A 22,401-nucleotide genomic window follows, 5' to 3' on the forward strand; every position below is an offset into this window, starting at 1 on the left:
TATTCTTAGCCAAAATGCCCATTTGTACCTGAAATTTTAAAAAAAAAAATCAGTTTTTATCTGCATGTACTTGCTCTATGACCTTGGTATTGTTTGATATATACCAGTATTGCTTTTAAACAGCAACAGTGGGTTTTCTTACTAAATTGGGAAGAGGCCTTAGTCTCTTGATTTTGGAAAAAATTATCGCTAAAATTGTTAATTAAGGAATTAAAAAAGCTGGTGTAAGTTCAATTTTTTTGGAAAACTGCAGGATTTTAAAGAATTGTTTTATTGGGAAGTGGCCTTTAATAGGCCTCTATGATAATAAGATAAAAATCACTGAATAACAACAAAATTCCATAGGTTGCCTCCTTCGATCTTCCCCCACCTATAAATATGAATTTTTGCATGTTAAAGTGACTCCAAAAATATATTTAAAAAAAATTTCAGTCTATGTTTATTTATATTTCAGGAACGACCTCAGCTTGAGGCTCAGAGGTCAGAATTATTAGAGAGTATCACCAATGATTTACAATTCCTCCGTGATCTTGAGGATAAGTCATTGGGACTTCTACAGAAATCTGAAGGTAAAACATTATAATATTCTAGATTAACTGTTTTGATTTTTTGATGAAGTACATGTAATACTTATGACTTGACTTGTCACTTTTATTTTGTGGTTTCTGAAACCACTTTAAATATTTATTACATGTAGTTAATTTGTTATGTTAATATCAGCTCATAGAAGCTTACGTCTCTACTCACTTGAAATAGATTTAGTTTTTTAGGACAGATATAAAATTATGTGGTACTTGCAAACTTGTATTGTTATTTTGTTTGATATGATTTAAAGAACAAAACATTTACTGTTCTCATGTCTTTTTGTTATTCCTTTACCTGCTGAAACTGAGTGATCAGCATTTGTCACCAGTATGATAGGGCCAGGGCAGCCGACACATTAGTGCATTACCTGATACCTGCCAAGAGTTATCTGTCTTAAAGTAGAAAGAATACAAAAATGTCACCAAACTGTCATGCCCCGACTGATAATATAGTTCTATAATAATGTCTTAAAGGTTAAGAGATAAAGGGTTACTATTTCTGATAGTATGGCATCATCACATTATCACGTCACTTTATCACACATCATATTGTCATGGCAACAGGTGTTACTGTCAGCACACAAACACTTGTTTATCATGAGAACTGACACAGCCATGAAGTCAAGTCTTTAAGATGTTCTTGAAACAGGACATGATTGCCTCTGTTGTAATGGAGAACAAATTTAAATACAAGATCTGTGGTTAATGGATGTCTGTTATTTCCAGAACAAATAAGATATTTGTTTAAGTTACAAAAACAATTTATGATTGACAATATCTCATATCAGTTTTAATACAAGGAAGAATATGTGGTCAAATATGTTCTGGAAAAAAAATGAACTGAATGATAAAGTCAAAATGTATAACAATCTTTTTAACCTTTAGCCTGTTACCACTGTGGCAACTGAATCTACCCATGTGACCAGTACAGACCATGATCAGCCGGCACATTCATACTGTCTGGTCATGGTCTGTTCTGTCAGTAAATATTTAGAATTTTTTCCCTTAATACAATAAATGGTCTTGTCCAGACTGAAAGATTGACAAATCCATTTAAGATATTAGGTGTGGTAAGGGTCAAAGACATCATGCTCATATTACCTGCACAGTCACATGTTTGACTCCCAAGATAATAGATTATTTATAAAGATTGATAAGTTAGAAAGTCATTTTGTATTAAATTTTTTGTTGTTGTCATACAAGATAAAAAAAAGTACTTTCATTATATCAACCTTGATCGCTAGAAATGACAGACTTTACTCTTATACTACCATTAATTGTGATCAGCCAGTTTGCATACTTGTTCCATTGACCATTCAGTGTCAGCAATTTTAAATGAAATCCCTTAAATCAGCAATGTCCAGTTCCAAAATTTAAAGCACGGAAAAAAGTACATTACACAAGTTCAGTAGGGTAAGAGTTAAACTATGACAAATTTTCATGCAAGATTAGATATCGATATAATACTGATAAAGTTTGAATATTTTCAAATATCAGCGTTTTTTTTATTTCATATAATGTTCTGATGACTTATATCTATATAAAAAGGTCATGGTAGTATATGTAGGTCATAATTATTATAAAATATAGGTTATGATATCATAGTTTAAATGAAAAATACCAAGATTTACATAAATGTATATTCAACTTCATTAAAATTCATTTTAAACTGTTATGTGATTTTAGTCCATGTTTATTTATGAGTGAAGACTGTATAAAATCAATTTTTACAATTTAAAGTATATGATATATGGACATAATATTCAATTTACCAGCATTACTTCCTTTTTGAATTAATTAATCAATTAATTGCATGATTTCTCATTGTTTTCTATTTACATTTAAATGAACCTATATGATTAACTGTATGGAGAATTGTTATGATAACAATATAAACATTATTTGTAATTCTGTCATGTGATTGTACTTTATATTCATCTCAAATTTCTGCCAATATTTTTATTAACTATTCAAACATAGATTTTGTATAAATTATTTCTTTATTAATAAATGATTGAGATGCTTCTATTTTTGAACTACATGATTTATCTACTTCCTTTAATATTACAACTTATTTCATGGGATATTTACAAAAGTCCTCAGTTTGTCTTGATTTTTATAATAACTTTTTTAACATAGCCAAAATACTTTTTAAATACACAACCAAAGTGCTTTTTGAATACATAACCAAATTACTTTTTAATACATTACCAAATTACTTTTTGAATACATAACCAAATAATTATTTTTAATTCATACAAATCTAGGTCATCAAAAATATGACCTCTCATACTCTTGATGACCTATATTTTGATATATTTTATATCAAGTCAAAAAGTAAGTTTACTAGATGAGTATGTACATGTATCATATTTCTTATTACCTAGATCTTCATATATATTTATAGGTTATATTTTTTGATAATCTAGGTTCATATAATTACAATTTATGTACTTTTACAGGTCATATCTTGGATGACCAAGATTTGGTAGAGACTTTACAAAAGAGTAAAGGCATGGCAGGAGAAATTTATGAAAGAGTTAAACAATCTGAGGAAATGGAGAAAAAACTTAACCTAGCCAGGAAAAGATATCTGCCGGTATTATTTTATAGAAATAATCATAAAGTTTTTATGTCTGCAGGTTCAAGTCCCTATGTTTGCAGGTTCCATTTCTTGTATATGTAGAAAGAGCATAATATTTCTGAATAAAATCAAAACCTTCCTTTGCTGAATTTAAGATATCAGCTATTACAAGAAATTAATGGCTTTTATGTTTTTACATTTTTTATGTTCTTTGTTGTACTTTGATAAGCATCATTGTAGCTTTCATCTTATAAGGAAAAGCTTTCCTCATATGCAAAATAATAAAGTGTTTGTAAAAGCCCAGTTTGATAAAGAATTTCCAGTCTGCATTGTTTAATTATTAACTCATAAAGTTTGAAATATGAAAATGAAAAATGTATTAAGTAATGTTGTTTTGAATGTACATTTATATATTATTTATTACATGAATACAATGTAAAATATTGTTATTTAGGTTGCCACTAGAGGTTCAACATTATATTTTGTACTAGCTGACCTCTCTGGTATAGATGTGATGTACCAGTTCTCGTTAGACTGGTTCCAAGACATGTTTACGGCAGCCATCAGTGGTAACATGTCGATCAAAGATCAACAGAGAAGAAGGTCCTCTGTTACCGTGCCATTGGTTGGAACACCACGTAGAACCAGTATACAGCATCCTGCTAGAAAATCTTCAATCGAGTCAGCTGATGTCCCTGTCAGGAGACCTAGTGTTGACAGAAGGTCAGTATAGTTAAATACAATACTGTCTTAATAGGGCAGATATTGTGGTCTGGTGGTTATATTGTGTGACAACAAAGCCAGGTATCAATATCAGTATAACTCCCTGACTATACAAAATATGTTTGTGAATATGCATAATATGTTCTAAGCAGATATTATGCATATTCAAGAAGTTCTTGAATATGCATAATATGTGCTTGAATTTGATAAATAGGTCATTGTATATGCACATGTCCTTGAATTTGATGAATATGCATAATATGTCCTTGAATTTGATAAATATGTACCTGAATATGCATAAGATGTCCTTGAATTTGATATATGACCTTGAACATGCATAATATGTCCTTGAATTTGATAAAATTAATATGACCTTGAATATGCATAAGATGACCATATGACCCAGAATATGTCTACCATAGTCCCAAATATGTATAATATTTTCTTGTGGCCCTAAATATGTTGAAAATGGCATTAAAAAGTTCTTTTAAGTAAACATTATGAATTGATTAAACATGAATTTCAACTTCACATTACACAAGACATTGCAACATGTCATAATAATAGATGCTTTATCAAAAGCTTAACTTCATGTATACATGTGTTTGAATATTAAAAAATGGTGTTTAAGTTTATCTAATTTCTTATTATTATGAATTTTATTTTCTAGAATGCAAGACGATAATCGACGTCCAAGTGTACAGAGAAGGAAATCTATTGTAATAGAGAAGGAACCAGCCAAACCTGAAAACCCACTAGAACTAAAGAAACATATGCTTCAGATGATTAATATGTATGTATACATTGAAATATCAATGGGTTTATTATCAGTTGTGTTTAAAGATGGTTTATAATTGCCTTTGAATGATTTACCTTATTATGGTTTATGATAGTTTATGAATGCCTTTAAATGAATTATCTTATCATCATCTTAGACATCAATCTTCACTGGCAAGCATAATGTGTACAATATGAATTCTCTCAATATTATTTAACTATGCAAGCTAACATATTATTTGACTGATAAATTTAAGTTATTTTACGTCTTGTAGTATCCAATGACATTTGTAGCAAACTTTTGACAGATTTTACAGAAACTTATATTGTCATCTTAGTGCAATAATGGGTTAAGGTGACAACGGAGTCAATTATCACTGAAAATACCTAAAATGAGATTTTTTGCTAAGTAGATTTATCAACCTTTTCTGAACACATTCGTGATTTAATTTTGGAAGCAGTTAGTCCAAAAAATGTGCTTTTAAACGATTTATAACGGTACCTATACTATTTGTATCTGCTATTCGCGTAACCTGTCGATTATCGATAACGCTCCGCCCCCTGTTGAGGCATCAATGAGGGAAATCGGTAGTTCCATATATCCGTGAATTACAGGTCCATACTGGTCCATACTTCTCGTAATACATGTATCGTTCATCTACCGTACATCTTTTATGAATATCTCAACATTTAGCCTTTTTTATAAATTAAGAAATTGTCGACCAATGTACGTAACATAATGTATGAAACATAAATAATTAAGCATAGCGGCAAATCGCACGACCACGGGGTTGATTAAAATGTAGTTGCTAAAATATCCATAATGTGTGAAAATAATTTGTCTGTCCCGTTAATCTGATATATATTACATTGAGTTGATAGACTTTTGTACGGATTCAAGGGCTTACTTTACATTCAACCTCGTTTTCTAACAATGTCAAGTAAAACAACAACAGACGACATTTTTTATGTGAACGCTTATATGACTTCTGGTAAGGTGTCCCTGACAACTTTTTCTAAACCATTTTAGATTGTCTAAGGATGATTATTTCTCTATGAATAAAAAAGATATTAAAATAAATTCTCAGTGAAAATAAATTATTCGCCAGTAAATCCGACACAGTACTAATAAATCTGGGACAAAGTTTGAAATTAATTGTCTATCCCGGTAGAAACTGGATCTCTATGCCGTGCATAGATGATATTCATGATAATAGAAGTCAAGAAGGCCACATAATAATGATCGAGTAATACCTTTTATTTCTATTAAGATATGTGAAGCATTATCAATTTTGTGGAAAAAATATATACTATCCCGTTCTTATTTGTACATCTACCATGGACTTTAAAAGACTGTCAGAAGCTCAGTTTTTTTGTTATTTTATTATATATTTTAACGGAATTTCATACACGAATACACAGGCAGAGTGACACTGGTATAATACAATAATAATGCTGATGATAATAATAATAAACTTCAAATAGGAAACAATTAAATACCCCTCTAGCGGTGCGCAAATGCGTTCCATTTGCCCCCACTGAGTGCCTCAAATTTTACCGATAGTCACGTGACATGTGCGACAGATACCAGACGGGCAGTAAATCACGTTAAGAATTTAAGAAATTTCGGCTATAAACTGATATTAATCAGCAGCTTTTTAATTGGTCAGATGTCACTGGGTCATAAAATGTTGTTAGAGTATGTTACCGCAACTTGTGACCCTCCCTGGTGCGATATTTGTGTATTATGCAATTATTTAGCGTGAAACGTAGGGGTCCGAGAGAGAACAGCCGATTTATGACACTTCGTTTGATGCGGGTCGGACTAACTTTGAATCGGCATAACTTTTTTAATAATCAAGCAATTAACATGCGGTTTAAAGCACATGAAAGGAAATTCATTTACGGAGGGAACCGTGTCAGGGATTTTTGTTTGCTCAATCAGCGACTTAATTATCTTTAATTACGTAATATGTATGGTGAAAAAAGTCGCATAAAATGTTTGACGTTACGTAATATTTTTTTGAGAAAAGATATAAAAAATTTGAGACACGGTTCCCCAGATAATATAAGTATGGTTATTTTCCAAAAGTTTGATGACAAAAAAAAATAAAAAATGACTTTGATATGACGATTTAAAATTTTAGGATTTTTAATCAAAATCAATCATTTACAAAGGCATTTTTTCAAATATGTTATTTTTTATGATGATCAACGACAATTAATGCACAAAGATTAAATGAATAACAATTATTACAAAAATAACTTGGTTTAAATGACATTTATGTGAGTACCACGGAAAGTGTCCGTTGTCACCTTAAGTCCTTAATTTAATAGGAGTTAACCAGTTATTGCACAAATATGTGATGGACCGTTTTGTTTTCATAGAAATCAAGATGAGTTAAGTGAAATCATATTGAAAGACATTTCTCATCAAGCTATGTTATGTTTTGAGAATAGATGTGAATAAATCTTATTATTATATAAGTAATGATAGGCATATTTATGTTTCTTTACTACAGGTTGACATTCAGCATATACCGTGTAGTATCCGTGGCGTTATTCTCCCGTCACCAGCTTACATTCAGTACCATGTTAGCTACAAGTATAATGCGAGCCAATGACAAGTATGATGATATAGCTAACGTTGGCACTATCTCGGGATTTGAGTGGATGGTTTTCCTACAGGGAAATGTCCTCGCCAATATGATGGATGAAAAACAGCTAGAAGAACATGATGGTATGTTGTTTTCAGAATAATTTATTCCTGAAAAATAAAATTTGCCATATTTCAAGTGTTAATATATAATTATATGACCCATTTTATTCACTGGTTCCACTACCTGGTGTTGAAGATTGAAATACCACTTAAGCAGGTGCTTGGTGCACAAGAGATGTTGGACCTTTCATTATCTCTCAGGAACTAAATAAAACAGAGTCTGAAATTTTCTCCTTTAATTCTTTAAGGATTTCACATTTTATCTTGTGAGAATCAACAAGTAATTTTGTGTCTTTAATTTAAAGCCTAAATACTATCAGAAGAAATTGATGCTAAAGTTTTGAATCATTAATGAAATAATGATATTTGCCATCTTACTGCAATATATGTTCTTACAGTATTTAAATATCTTAATATATTTACTATAGAATATGCACTGCACACTTGTTGGTTAAAATAAAAAAGATAGTAAATAATAATATTGTGACATCATCGTTACTACATTATCATATATAAAAATATTTGTTTATCAGGGATATTTGTAAAAATTGAGAAATTTATTTGTATTTAAAAAAATAAATGATAAAAATTACAATAATTTACTTTATTTATTTGATAATATTGACATCTTCAAATAATTATAAACATTTTCTATGTATTGTACAACTACATAATATTACCATGCCAATTCATCCTGATAACTAGCAATACTTGTCAACATTATCACATGTATTTAATTAATGTACATGTCCACAATGAAACATGTGACTTTCTATGTTGTTGTATTCTATTCTACATATTGTTGTATTTCAGCATCAGACCTGGGTATTATTGATACTGTTTAGGTTTATCCTATGTCACATTCCTCCATCGTTCATTACAACTGACATTTTGTATTATTATTTATTTTCAAGTTATTTTCCAGATTTCTCCAATCAGCTGTTCTTATGTATCCATCTCCTTGCATAATGGGCATGCTCCATGTCGGGTCATAACTTATTGTACGGATCATAAAATTCTGCAGACCCCTTTTTCACTGGGTCAGTGTTACTCAAGGCATATGCCCAGTCTCGGGTCAAGAGGACCCTCTGCGCATGTCTCAGGTCAAATTTAACACTAAGCTAAACTTCATTAGCGATCCAGGTTTCCTAGAGAGCAGCTACGCTCTGTTGACTCTCAGATATTTCAATATTTCTCTAATTCTTTTAATTGTTATTCTCTCCTTAAATAGATAAACTTGTTGAGAACCAAGTACTTTTTGTTATTTGCCAATCGATCGTGACATGCGCTTACCTGCTACCAGGGAAGAGTCTTTAGTCTACCCGCTACCAAGGAAATATTGATGCCTGACTATGTCAAGAAATAATTAAATTAGTCCAGGATAGTCAGCCCTGTTAATATATATATAAAGACTTAGTCTTTGCCCCACTTGCGTGCACATTGCAATAAGTTTATTATAAAGTGTACATTTATGTATATATAGAGGATGAGTTTGGGTTCATTTCTAAATTTTTTGAATGAGTTGAATAAAATCATATTATGTGAGCCTCTGGTGAGCCTAATATTGTTTTATTCAACAAATTCATTGAACCCCTGTAAATATAATATTCTATTTATCCATACCCATATAAAGATTCACTTTTTCATTGATGCAATACAATGTACCATTTTAACGGAGTCGCACAAGTGGCACGGGTATGTGATAAACATGTTATCTCAACCAAGCAATTATTACCAGCTGAAAATCATTATTGTAGGTCTAAGTCCAATGGAAAGATTAGAGTCTCAGGCACAGAGTGGAAACAAAGATTCTGTGAAGCATCGGAGTCCACCACGCTGGATCTCTGAATCTATGTGGCGACAATGTCAACATTTAGATGCTACAGTAGAGGCATTTGACAAACTGTGCCGCAGTATCATGTCCAATTATAAACAGTGGAAATTGTTTGAAACCTGTGAACAGCCATATGATGTCATGAAAACAGAATTTGATCCAGCATCATTTGTGTTAGGTAAATAACCTTGATGCATGTTTTTCAAGTCTTCTATAAAATCTCAGAAATAATTTTTAGGTTTACTATACTTAGTTTAGTTGGCACATATTTATTTAAGCTTGATTGTGTTTTTCCAAGTTTCATTAATATTAACCAGTACTGGTGTCATTTGAGGAACCATGATCATGACTGAGTAAGGCTTAAACCCAAGATACCTAGGTTGAGAGGCACACACTGTAATCACAATGGTACCTTTCCCCTTTTATGAAATCTATTTTAAAGAAGTAGTACCAAAGTTTGATGAATGATTCATTAATTGATGGTTATATCGAGAATACTGGTATTTCAAGCGTTAAATGCAACCTAACAATGGTCATTGATCTAAGAACATGACTTGCACAATTACATGTTACATTTTGTTAATTGAAAAAAAAAAAAACAATTTTGTTTCAGATGATGATGACAAGCACAAGGCAGACGACGATCATGGAATAACTTTACATTGGGAAGAGCTCTCTTTATTCCAGCGTTTAATATTGATAAAAATTCTACGTCCTGATGTCCTCACAGCCTCATGTAATCAGTTTGTTAAGGACAGTATCGGAGTGAAATATCTCTCTGCTGGCTCGTTTGATCTGAAAGAAATCTATGAGGAATCTTCTGCTAAAACACCACTCATATTTATCTTGTCACCAAGTGAGTTTAAAAAATAAAAAAATTTGAAGTGTAAAATATTTGCAAGCACTAAGCTTGAAACATGTGACTTTCTGAAGTTCAACCATTCAGCAGTACACCCTAGTGTCTTTTCTTGATTCAAAAATATTATTCAGCTGGGTTAATTTTGTGGTTTCTTTTATAAAGACAGTCATATAAGTTTCCATTGGATATGTAATCTCGTATTTTTAAGTAGGGAAACCCTATATAATAAAGGTTATTTCATTAATTTACACTATTTGAAGATAATGGTTTAAGGCACTGTAAGATTGCATATCAAAGTATGTATCATGATTAAGTCATAATGTTATTCAATGAAATAAAACAAAAGGTACAGGATAGATTCTTACAAAGCCCTTTAAACTGCTCTTTTTTCAATTGGTTGGTTTGTAATAATGAAATTAATATTTTGAAAGTATAATGAACAAGAAAAAATGATAAAATTATTTGGTTTATTTTTATTAGCAAAACAAAAAAACTGTTGTGCTGAATGAATTGTATTAATATGATTGACATGATGTAACATCAACAACAAAAAACTAGATATTGACAAATAATTTTGTTTGAAACAGGTTGTGACCCAGGTGCCCAGCTTCTTCGATTTGCTAAAGAACTGCGTGGAAGCACTTTGCATTTAGATATGATCTCATTAGGGCGTGGTCAAGGCCCCAAGGCTGAGGAACTTATAGCAAAAGCTCAGATATTGAAGGGACGCTGGGTGTTTCTACAGAATTGTCATTTAGCTGCCTCCTGGATGCCTAGGCTGCAGTCTCTTGTAGAAAAGTAAGTTAAAAAATAATTATGACTTACTTGTAGGGTTTTCATTTTGCTGATATATATGATTTTGTTTATTTAAGTTTGATTACTTTGTAGTGGCAGTGCAGTGGATTTTTTTTTTTTGATAAAAGGCAAATGTGGAATGTTATAAAATTTGTAAACAGTATCATTATGAATATGGCAATAGAAAAGTAGTGTTTTTTTTATAAAAAAAAGTTTTTCAAAAAGTCTTCTTATTTATGTACAAAATGTACTTTGTAATTTATCAAATCTCCTGTATTAAAACGGTGTATAATTCATACATGTATCAGTATAATATGTTGATGCCAGGAATCATTATAACAGATGAAAGTTACCATTAATAGAGATACTCCAGAACATGGCACAAAAGTGGGTTTTTCCAATCTAGTTCCCAGCATACAAACAAACTTTTACAATTACAACTTGGTAATATATGTAAAATAAGCACAACTAGTGATTGCATACATGTGAACTCTCCCACTTTTAGCGGGAGACTCTCACTTTCTGCAGCCATATTTTCAAAGATTTTTCTTAGAAATAAGGGGTATTTTCACAAATTAAAGAAATCTCCTTATTTTTGATGTCAAAACTTCCTTTATTGTTTATATAAAATTCTAAAATCTCCCTCTTTTTGAAGATAAGTCTCCCACGTGATCATCAAAAAAGTTCACAACTAGTGATTGCTGTGTTATGAATGGTAAGGCTCCATGAAGCGATATTGTTAAAAAGTTTGTTTGCACTCCAGGATTTGATTGGCAAAAACCCACATTTGCCATTTTCCATATACTTAAGCTTATATGTGCTTATATAAATTTTTTAAACAAAAACTATTGAAACAACAAAATATTTATGGATTCTAATTAATGCAATTAAACCCTTTCATATTTGCCTCAAAGACTTATATTGGGTATAAAATGCAAATATGACAGGTATTATTTTCAAATAAAATTAGTGGTCTTTAAGAAAGTTATTGAAGGGATAATGGTCTTTATAAAAAGTTTGATTGTTTTCATTTTTATATGACAGTAAACATGTACTATTTTATGAATTGTATTGTTTTCAGAAAGTAAGCATGCATTGTTCAGTAAAAGGTATTTTTGTAATCCAGAAAAAAAAAACAGCTAGTAAATTTATACATGTATATAGCAATATTTAATTAACAACAAGGAATGATAATCTATTTTATGTTTTATAATAGAATTATGTATCATATATGGCAGAGGTTTCCATTAAACATTCTGTTTTCCATATTTGAGCCGGATCACGACAAAATCAACATAATGGGTTTGCGACCAGCATGGATCCAGACCAGCCTGAGCATCCGCGCAGTCTGATCAGGATCCATGCTGTTCGCTTACCAACCCTATTACAAATAGAGAAACTGATAGCGAACAGCATGGATCCTGATCAGACTGTGCGGAAGCGCAGGCTGGTCTGGATCCATGCTGGTCGCAAACGCACTATGTTGGTTTTGTCATGACACGGCTCATTTATCCCTTTTATGGTGAGGTTGAAACAATTTCATGTGTTAAGTTTATGATTGTATATTACCCCTTTTAATCTACCTTATTACCCATATCAAATATATTTGTAACAAAAGTTCTGCAGATTTAAAAAAAAATTATTTTTTTTAAAAAATGAATGAAAAACTTATATTTTGATATAGGGAATATTGGGGATACAAAAAAGGGAGAGAAAAAAATCACTACTTCTGTTTAACTAATATCGAGTTTTTGCAACAACTAAGACAATTATTTGAATCTGTCTTGAATATTTAGTATAATTTTTTTATTTATTAAGTAATATTGTATATAACTTCAGACATTTAAAAATCATCACATTAGTAAGGAGGATGGCGGATAATTTTCTGAAAAAGAAAGGGTACTAATGTTTCAAAGTTGAAATTTTATTGATGTTCCATTTTCTTGATTATTTTTCAGGTTAATTTTAATTGTTAGTTTGTTTTCTTTTTTTCTGTAAGACTGACCTTTGTTACACCATGAAAACAGTTTTTCACAATGGTCAAGAATATTTTAATCACACAATAGCAAGGAAATTTGTTATATCAATTATTTAAAGATAACTGTTTTTGAAAATACAATGTAATTAAGCAGCTTATATTCAGGTATGAAGAAATAAGAAAAAAAAATTAAAAAGATCACTGAATATTTTATTTGTTAAGGTTTTAGTATATGGTACATTTAATTCTAAAAAGATACAGAGATAAAAGTAAGGGAGGAAAAACAAGTTTGTATTCAATTTTGAATATCTTTGTTTGAGTCTTGTGTTTTGAAGTCTTCCGGAAAGGCTATTATTAAGATAAACTGACCGTCTGATTTATGATGAATTATTCAAAAAGTTATTTCAAAAATGATTTCTGTTGGTCAGTCAATTACAGAGATACATTGTATATGTTTTTTTCATAAATGTTGATTTTTCAGTTTCTTAGCCAGATTTACACAGCCACCACGCCCCAAAAGTAGTAGCAAGCAAGTAGCTTTGTCACGACTGGGAATAATAAAATATTTTAGAATACTTACTGCATAAAATAAACTTAATTTAAGAATACTTACTGCTTTAATATGCACATGCTTCATGGAATATAAAAAGTTTAAAATACTAAACTTGCTTAGCATGACAAGAGAAACTAATTCATTCATTCATTTGTTCATTTGTTTGTTCATTCATTCATTCATTCAACTTCATTCCCACATCCATCCATTCATTCATTCATTCAATTTCATCCCCACATTCATCCATCCATTCAATTATCCATTCATTCATTCATTCATTCATTCATCCATCCATCCATCCATCCATCCATCTATTCATTCATTCATTCATCCATCCTTTCGTTCATTCATTCATTCATTCATTTAGTTTCACTTATATAATTTATACAATTTGATTCCACATAAAAGCTTTTGAAAGACTTAATTGATCAGCTTCCTATTTAGTATGCAAATATTTATTTTTTTAATTAAAACAAAGGTGGAGTTATATTTGGTTGAAATTCACTGATTTATGGTATGCCCATCACAGGCAAATGTGTGTTAAATAAAAGATTTCTTTGTTTTGAACTTGGAAATATTTATTGTTTGAAATTAGTACATTCATTATTATTATTTGAAGTGAATAATATTAAAACACTGGTCATGTCATTGATAAATACCAGTTACTGCCCTTTAATTTTTATGCAGTTAATGGCCTTTAATGGAATATTATTTTATGTAAATCTTTTTGTTAATGTGCTAGTACATTATTGAAATGATATCATATCATTTAAAGATGAACTGCTATGATCTGTATACCTTTTGGCTACTGACACAGGTTGCCCGACTATAGTTTTAATTTTTTTTTAATTCTTAACACAACCTATGGGTTTATGTAGGATAAAGTATTATATGAAAAACAATATGTAAAAAATATATATAGGAAATTTTTTATTGTCAGATCATTCAAATTCCATTTAAGATCAAGGAAAGCATATTGCCACAGATTATATATATGACACAGTTTCAATTTGCAATAGCTCTTTTTATGTTTGTTCTTATTTCTTTGCATTTGTGTGTGAAATATTTACTCATTAAGATTATTATACATAAAAATCAACATTTTATGTACTGTGTAATCTAGGATTCAGTTGTCAGATGACACAGGGAGGTAAGTTTTCTTATACACACATATGTCATATATGTGTAACACATATGTATAACATATACATGTGTTTTCAGTGCTTGTATGTAGACTCAATCGGGTTGATGGGCATATATTATGTGTGCTTTCATTATGTAGTACAATTTGAATGTGATTACCTCCCCTTAGTCATTATATGACACATAATTATATTTGTGTCAACTAGGTATTTTATAGAAGTGACAGAATATGAATTCAATGTCAATTAAACACTGTTTTAGGTGTAAAATCTTTTATATATTTATATAAGCAAATAGTTTTTACCATCCATATAAAGCATTATTATATGATAAAAATACAAGAGATTTTTTATGAACTTAACATAGAGAGCTGCAGGTAATTTTTTTAAAGAATCTGCCTTTTAAGTTTTGCAGAAATAATGGTATGACTAAAAGTTTTCTATGTATAGAGGAAAATTACCGTAGATAAAAAGATATTTGTACAACTAAATCTGCATTAAATTTTGTTCAATGTATTATCTGTATTGTAACTATTGTTACTGTAATTCTATTGAATTTACAGTACACAAAAATTGCCTTTAACTTTTTATATAATTCTGTAAGACATATTTGGTAAAAAATGAATTTTATTTCCTGTAAAGAATAAAGTATCATCTCAAGGTTACACATTTTCATGCATAAAAAGGAAAAGTGATTGCACAAGTTTGATTACAGCACAATAATATCAAATACAGTGTCAGCTGGGGTATTTTTCTTTTTATTCAAAATTTGGAAATATGTAAAAATGAGTAAGCTAGGTCATTTATAGCTTAATCTAGTGGATTTATATCTATTTGAAGTCATTTATTGATAGCTTACCTTTCTGAGTAATTTATTTTGTCCTTGAATGGACATGTGTATTTGTATTTTTTATGCCTCATATACATGATAGTGTTACCAATGTTCTTGTCTTGCAATATAATGTTATGAGAAAACTATTTGCACTGAAGTCTGTAATGGCACATTGGTTATAATAGGAGTCCTTTCTTTACATTTCTTGTTATACAATAATATAAGGGATACAATATCAAGGATAAAGTATAAAGGATACACTATTTAAGTCTGTATTACACATGTGAAAATCCTTTCTTCATTCATTACCTTTATTGTCATATATTATAATACTGCACATTTGTAACGTTGCTTTTCATTGGATAATCGTGACGTTTATATAGTTTTATATACACGGCTACTGTCGATTCATGAAGAAATCTTACCTTTTCTCTAAAAAATGATGCGTGCTGTATTATAAATTCATTATAAAGATTGTTGACTGGATATATGGCCTGACGGCTCGGGTTATATTTACAAATAACCGTTTATATAGGGCCATATAACCTGCCAACGATATTTATAACTAATAATATATGGAATCTTGTATACATGGAGTCTGATATTGCAAATCATTTAAATATCAAATGAAACAATATAATAGTATATAGGACACTACAAACACTGTGTTTGTTTTGTAAAATAAAAGTCCTATCTTAAGTTTGACATTCTTGTCAAACTATGCACACTAACACTGCTGTTGCAAATTGTATATAAAAAATGAAAGTTCTGTCTTAATTGTTCATCTTTCTTATATATATGATATATGGGAAACTATCATACACTATGTCTGTTATTGCACATTGTATATCAAAATGTATTACACAGTTGTTGTTGCCTTGTCTATTTGTTATACATCATGATATATCAGGACCAATAATCATTCAATATCTCTCCTGCATGTTTTATATAAAGCACACCAAACAATCAACTGAACCTAGTAGATAGAACTATGATTTTTTCTTAAAATTTGCATGCTAGAATAGATATCAATAGACCATTATTACTTGTATTGTACATATAAACTTTCATTTAGATTTTTTTTCAATATTGGTGATAATTTGAAGAAGAAAAAAATAAATTTCACTTTGTTATTATTAAACAAAATTAATATAAAGTTAATAGTTTATTCATTACCCTATCATTATATTGCTAAAATTTATTAATGTTTTTCTTATAATCAGATCTATTACATCCTTACTATCATTACTATTGTATTTATAGGGATATACACTATATGATTTATTATATAACATGCATAATTTTATAACTATATATATATATTACAGTTTTAACCGGCCAAATAATGATGATATAGATCCACAATTCAGACTGTGGCTGAGTTCTAAACCAGATCCGAGCTTCCCCATCTCTATACTTCAAACTGGAATGAAGGTAATGATATACATTCAAACTAGATTCAAGTTATAATAATACTAGGTATCTTTGGGAATTATGCACAAAAACTGACATTGTACTCTTTTAGTTGATAGTTATAATATGTAGAGCCTCATGTTTTTGATAGAATAAATGTGAAATTAATCACAAATTGACGTCACTTTAATCATGTCACATCATAATAATAATCTTTATTTCACAAAGCCAGTCCATGAGGCAACATATTTACAATATATACAATTACATAGGTCACATGACATCAATTGCAAAATTAACATACTCAAACACAAATAAGCCTTGAAACAGACTGTACATTTTAAAAGATATACTTATTTGCATAATAACAATTGAAAAGGACTATACATATTTAATATATCATATATATATATGGTATATATTTTGCAGCATCCATCCTTCTGTTGGTTCTTCCATCCCAAATTTCTGTCTGTTCCATAACTTCATTTATTGATAAATTTTAAAATGATTTGTATAAATGTGTAGCACATTCAAACAATGTGTTGCATGCAAGATCTTGGTCTGTAGCTCAAAGGTCAAGGTCACACATTGACTTCAAAGGAAATTTTTACTGAAAATGCACTGATGTGTGTGTTTCTGGTAAAAATTATGTCAATCTTGGATAAATTAAAAAATAACTATGCATAAATGTGTTGTACTTTATCATGACAATGTGTCAGTGTGTCACATGCAAGAAGCAGTTCCCTAACCCAAAAAGCAAGTTCACACTTATTGAACCAAGGTCATTATATGAATTTTTATAAAAGTGCATGGTCAACAATTCTGTCATTCCTGGATGGACTTAAGCACTATTATGCATAAAATGTTGGACATGATGACAAGATGTTACACATGCGAATCAGGTCCCTAGCTTAAAGGTCAAGGTCACACTTGTATTCCAAAGTCATAACATGAATTTTTTATAAAACTGTTCTGTTGATGATCATCATTTCCAGATGGAATTTAAAATTACTTGGCTAAAGTGTGTTGGACATATTGACAGTGTTCCATGCAAGAATCAGGTCTCCAGCTCAAAGGTCACACTTGTGTTGCAAACTCATGATATGATTTTTTTTTAAAGTGCAATGATGGCCTTGTCCTGTCAACAATTTTCTTTCCTGGATGGATTTTAAAATAGCTTAGCATAAATGTGTTGGTTGTAAATGTTCATTACCCTGTGTTATAACAAGTCATGTTTGTTATTTCAGATGACAGTAGAGCCTCCACATGGCCTCAAGTCAAACATGTTGAGAGCATATGGTAGTGGAGGTACCGGTGTAATCAGTGAGAAAATGTTTGAAGACATGAGTAAAGGTCATGCCTGGAAGAAGTTGTTGTTTGGTCTATGTCTGTTTAACAGTGTTATACATGAGAGGAAGAAATATGGAGCTCTTGGATGGAACATTGCTTACGAGTTTAATGACTCTGATCTGGAGGTATTCTATACAGAAAATTTAATATAATATGTGTTAGATATTTTACATTTTAAACAAAAACAAAAGGTTGAAAAATCATGACTCAGTAGGAAGTGAGGATAAATATCGATATCAGTGGTTTTCAGGAATCAGTTCAGTGGTTTGAGCCCAATTAGGGTCACCACCATGCTTCCTTGTGTTACAATCTATCCTGATAAGTTTCAAGATCAAATAATTATGCCCCCATTTCAAAGAAGAGGGGGTTTATTGCTTTGCACTTGTCGGTCCATCAGTCTCTAGACCAAATGGTTTCCAAGCGATAACTAAAGAACCCTTTGGCTTAGGAACTTCAAACTTGATATGGTGATAAGTCATGACTAGCAGATGACCCCTATAGATTTGGGGGTCAAGGAGTCAAAGGTCAAGGTCACATTGACCTTGTAGGTAAAAACGGTTTCCGATCAATAACTAAAGAACTCTTAGGCCTAGGAACTTCAAACTTGGTATGGTGATTGGACATGGCCAGCAGATGACCCCTATTGATTTTGGGGTCAAGGGGTCAAAGGTCACATTGACCTTAAAGGTAAAAACCGTTTCCGATCAATAACTAAAGAACCCTTAGGCCTAGGTACTTCAAACTTGGTATGATGATTGGTCATGACATCAGATGACCCCAAATGATTTTTGGGTCAAGGGGTCAAAGGTCAAGGTCACATTGACCTTGTAGATTAAAATGGTTTCCGATCAATAAATAAAGAACACTTAGCCTAGGTACTTCAAACTTGGCATGATGATTGGTCATGACCAGTAGATGACCCCTATTGATTTTGGGGTCAAGGGGTCAATGTGATAGTGACCTCGTACTTCATGACCATTTCTGACCAATAACTCAACAACTCAAGTTGCCTTGGTTGATATTTTTATGTGCTTTTTGTATACACATTTGAAGGTTTTATGTAATATAACAACTTGGCTGTCATTAATGAGGCCTATGTGATTCATTAAATTTATGTATATATTATTTGATAAGATTTTTAATAACTTTAATTGCTGCACACAACCTATGGGGTCACAATAATTATTACCTTGTGACTAGTCATGACCAGTAGATACTAGATAGCCCTTATTAATTGTTTGTTCACTGGGTCAGAAGTCATGCATAATAACCTGATCACATGACAAATTGGCTGCCGATAGGGGGCATACATGTTTTACAATCATATCTTGTTAATATTAATACTTGTATATAATGGTAATATAAAAATAGATTGTACTGTTGTGGAGAAAATTTGTTTTTGAATATTATTGTTAATATCAGTTCTTTGATAGAATTTTAGATTTTTTTTATTATTTATTTTTTTTTATTATTATTATTTTTTGGTTTGTTCGAAGAAGCAAAGAACAGTTCTAGTAAACATATAATTTTCTTTGCTCTCAAGCATAAATACTTGTTGATTATGTTTGAACTATAAACTCATAACTCATAAACTGCATTAAACCCAAGATGCAAGACTGGAATTTTTTTTTTTAATGTTAATTATAATTTCCAAATATGAACACATTATCTAGCTAGGGAGTGAGATAAATTTCTTGACATGAATCTTGGCTTTTAGATGGTTAGTTCAAACACTAGTTATATTTAAAAACAATCAATCTCAGATTTCTGCATTAGATTGGTTTGCTTGAATCACATACTTGAATCACATACTTGTGTCACATACTTGTGTTCTGATGAAAAATCAAGATTAAGTACCATTAAGTAGTTGATACTCTATGACCTAGGACTTTATATTATTGAATTCATATTCATCATGATTATCTTTGACACTTCTCCATAAATACGCTGCCAACCTGTAATACTGTGTCCCTTTATAGAATATTTTAACTCGGGGGGAAAAAAAGAAAAAAAGTATCATTCATATGACTAGTGCAGACCAAGACCAGTTTGGACTTATGTACTGTCTGATCATGGTCTATACTGTTTGCTATTCAGTCAGTATATAAATTAAATTTTTCTTTGAAATAGAAAATGGTTTTGTCTAGATTGAAAGATTAACTGGTTCATTCATAATATTTAGCATGATACAGATTAATTAAATTTTGTAGATTGCAGAGCAGCGAACATAAACATAGTAACATTACTACATGTATTACTATTATCTTCAAACTAAATGTGACTTATTACAAAGTAAAGTAAAACAACCATCATGCTAAAGTAAATGATAAGAGATTCATTATTTCTCTACAGATACAAATGTAAGTTCTATATATGTTTCAGGTATCTATTTTACAACTAGAAATGTTGTTATCTGAACACAAGACTATACCATGGGAGGCCCTGTCATACCTGATAGGCGGAGTAACATATGGTGGGCGTGTCACAGATGAATGGGATTACAGGTGTTTACATGCTTTACTGGGCAGGTTTTTCTGTCCTGAATCTCTGGAACCAGACTACAGTTACTCTCCAAATAAGGTAATACAGTCGGACATGTTCTGTTAGTAGCTACAATGTATATTGGTTGGACTGTATAACATGTTGTTTCTGTAATTAACAATTTTTGCTCAACATCCTTGTTTAAACTCTGCATTCCTTAAGAACATATCCAGATCACTTTAATCTGATAAACTGTCTAAGGCCCAATTTAAATGCCCCCTCCCCTCAATTATTGCTCCTCCTCCTTGAATTTTTCATATGATTGAAATTGAATTAATTCATCATTGTAGAAAATAGTAATCAAACACTATGTAATCTTGAATAACTTGAGTCAGTGTTTTATATTAATTTGTTAAATTGCATGGTTAAAGTGTATAAACTAAAAGCTGTATATACAGCAATGTAGTTTACAAAATTTTTGATTTACTTTTGACAAAGAATAATAATGAAAGATACATATTTGTTAGAAATTTTCTTTTAGAGCCAATGCTTAAGCATGTAAAAAGCCATGCTACTGACTCTTAAAAGGTTGGTTTTCGGAAATATAACAACAAGCCAAATATAATTGTAATATTAATTCATAAATTTGTTTTTGATTTGAAATTTGATAATGAAAATGTTTTATAAAATTTTTAAGTTACCTATTTTGTCAATTCTTATTAAGCCTAATATAGGAGATGAGTGTTGTTTTTTTTTTATATATTAATTTTTTTAACAATTGTTTTGCCTTAAGAAAAGTATTGGCTATATTTAAATTCTGCATTAAAAATGGAATACTATTTTAAAGTAGAATCATTATGATATACATGTCATAACACCTGTTTGATTCCCACTTGGTTGTGTTTTAACAGTATTATATTAATATTTAAAGGTTGTATTGAAGGTAAGGTTCACAAAATTGTAACCATCATGTCACTTTATGTTATTGTATTGTAAAAGTCATACCATGCTTCACTCTTGGGGAACATAATTTATCATGACTTTTGGTTATATAACATACTTGGTTATATGGCATTTGTTTATATAAATCAATAATCATTAGTTTGTGTTTCCTGAAGGAATATGCATCTGGAGTAAAATTGAATATTTGTTGTTTTAAATTTGTTAAAACGTGGCCTTCCTTTGATTGATTGATTGATTTGATTAATTAATTAATTGTCAATTAATTCATCAAGTCTCTTGTGTTTTGTCTATAATCACCATTTAAATGATTACAAAGAAATTTAAATGCATTTATAATAAAACAATTAAAATAATGTCCATCCCTTTTGTTAATTGATAGCGGAATCATTTAAAGAGAAATAGATTTAGAGATTGTCCCATTAACATTTACAATGCTTTCTGTTCTAAAAATTTCCTGGTGACACCTGCCTGTAAGGTCAGGCTGGGTGCATATCTGTACTGGCTGACAAGACTTTGTACTGTTAATTGCTTGAATGAGACTTTGATGTTGAAACCCCTTTAAAAAGTCATTGATCAATATTAAGAACAAGCCAAGCTCATTATTGAAAAGGTGAATGATTAAATTTTAGCACACTTAAAAAGTAAGTTGTGATAAGCTATGTTCCCCATTTATTGCCATTTATTGTACATTTGTCTGAAACATGGAAGATTATGTTCAACTTAAGTATATAAATGATAAATATATGTTCATGTAATATTTGCTAACTAAAGGGGTTTATTTTTGAAGCTGTGGTTCCAAACATAAACCTGGACT

The 22,401-nt window shown here is 30.5% G+C and overlaps 1 protein-coding gene across 1 annotated transcript in view; it reads left to right on the forward strand.

Annotated features, from left to right (window-relative positions):
* Positions 1-22,401, forward strand: part of LOC132737753 (dynein axonemal heavy chain 6-like) — a 141,684-nt gene that overhangs the window by 112,217 nt on the left and 7,066 nt on the right. The window contains 12 exon segments of the mRNA XM_060725089.1: positions 455-569; positions 3,047-3,183; positions 3,623-3,891; positions 4,562-4,684; positions 7,191-7,408; positions 9,145-9,399; positions 9,835-10,077; positions 10,668-10,878; positions 16,709-16,814; positions 18,041-18,268; positions 20,526-20,723; positions 21,556-21,567. Coding sequence (XP_060581072.1) covers positions 455-569; positions 3,047-3,183; positions 3,623-3,891; positions 4,562-4,684; positions 7,191-7,408; positions 9,145-9,399; positions 9,835-10,077; positions 10,668-10,878; positions 16,709-16,814; positions 18,041-18,268; positions 20,526-20,723; positions 21,556-21,567 — 2,115 coding nt within the window.

Source organism: Ruditapes philippinarum, unplaced genomic scaffold (assembly GCF_026571515.1).
Source record: "Ruditapes philippinarum isolate M1 unplaced genomic scaffold, ASM2657151v2 ctg1792_1_1_1_1, whole genome shotgun sequence".
In the NCBI taxonomy this organism is placed as follows: domain Eukaryota; kingdom Metazoa; phylum Mollusca; class Bivalvia; order Venerida; family Veneridae; genus Ruditapes; species Ruditapes philippinarum.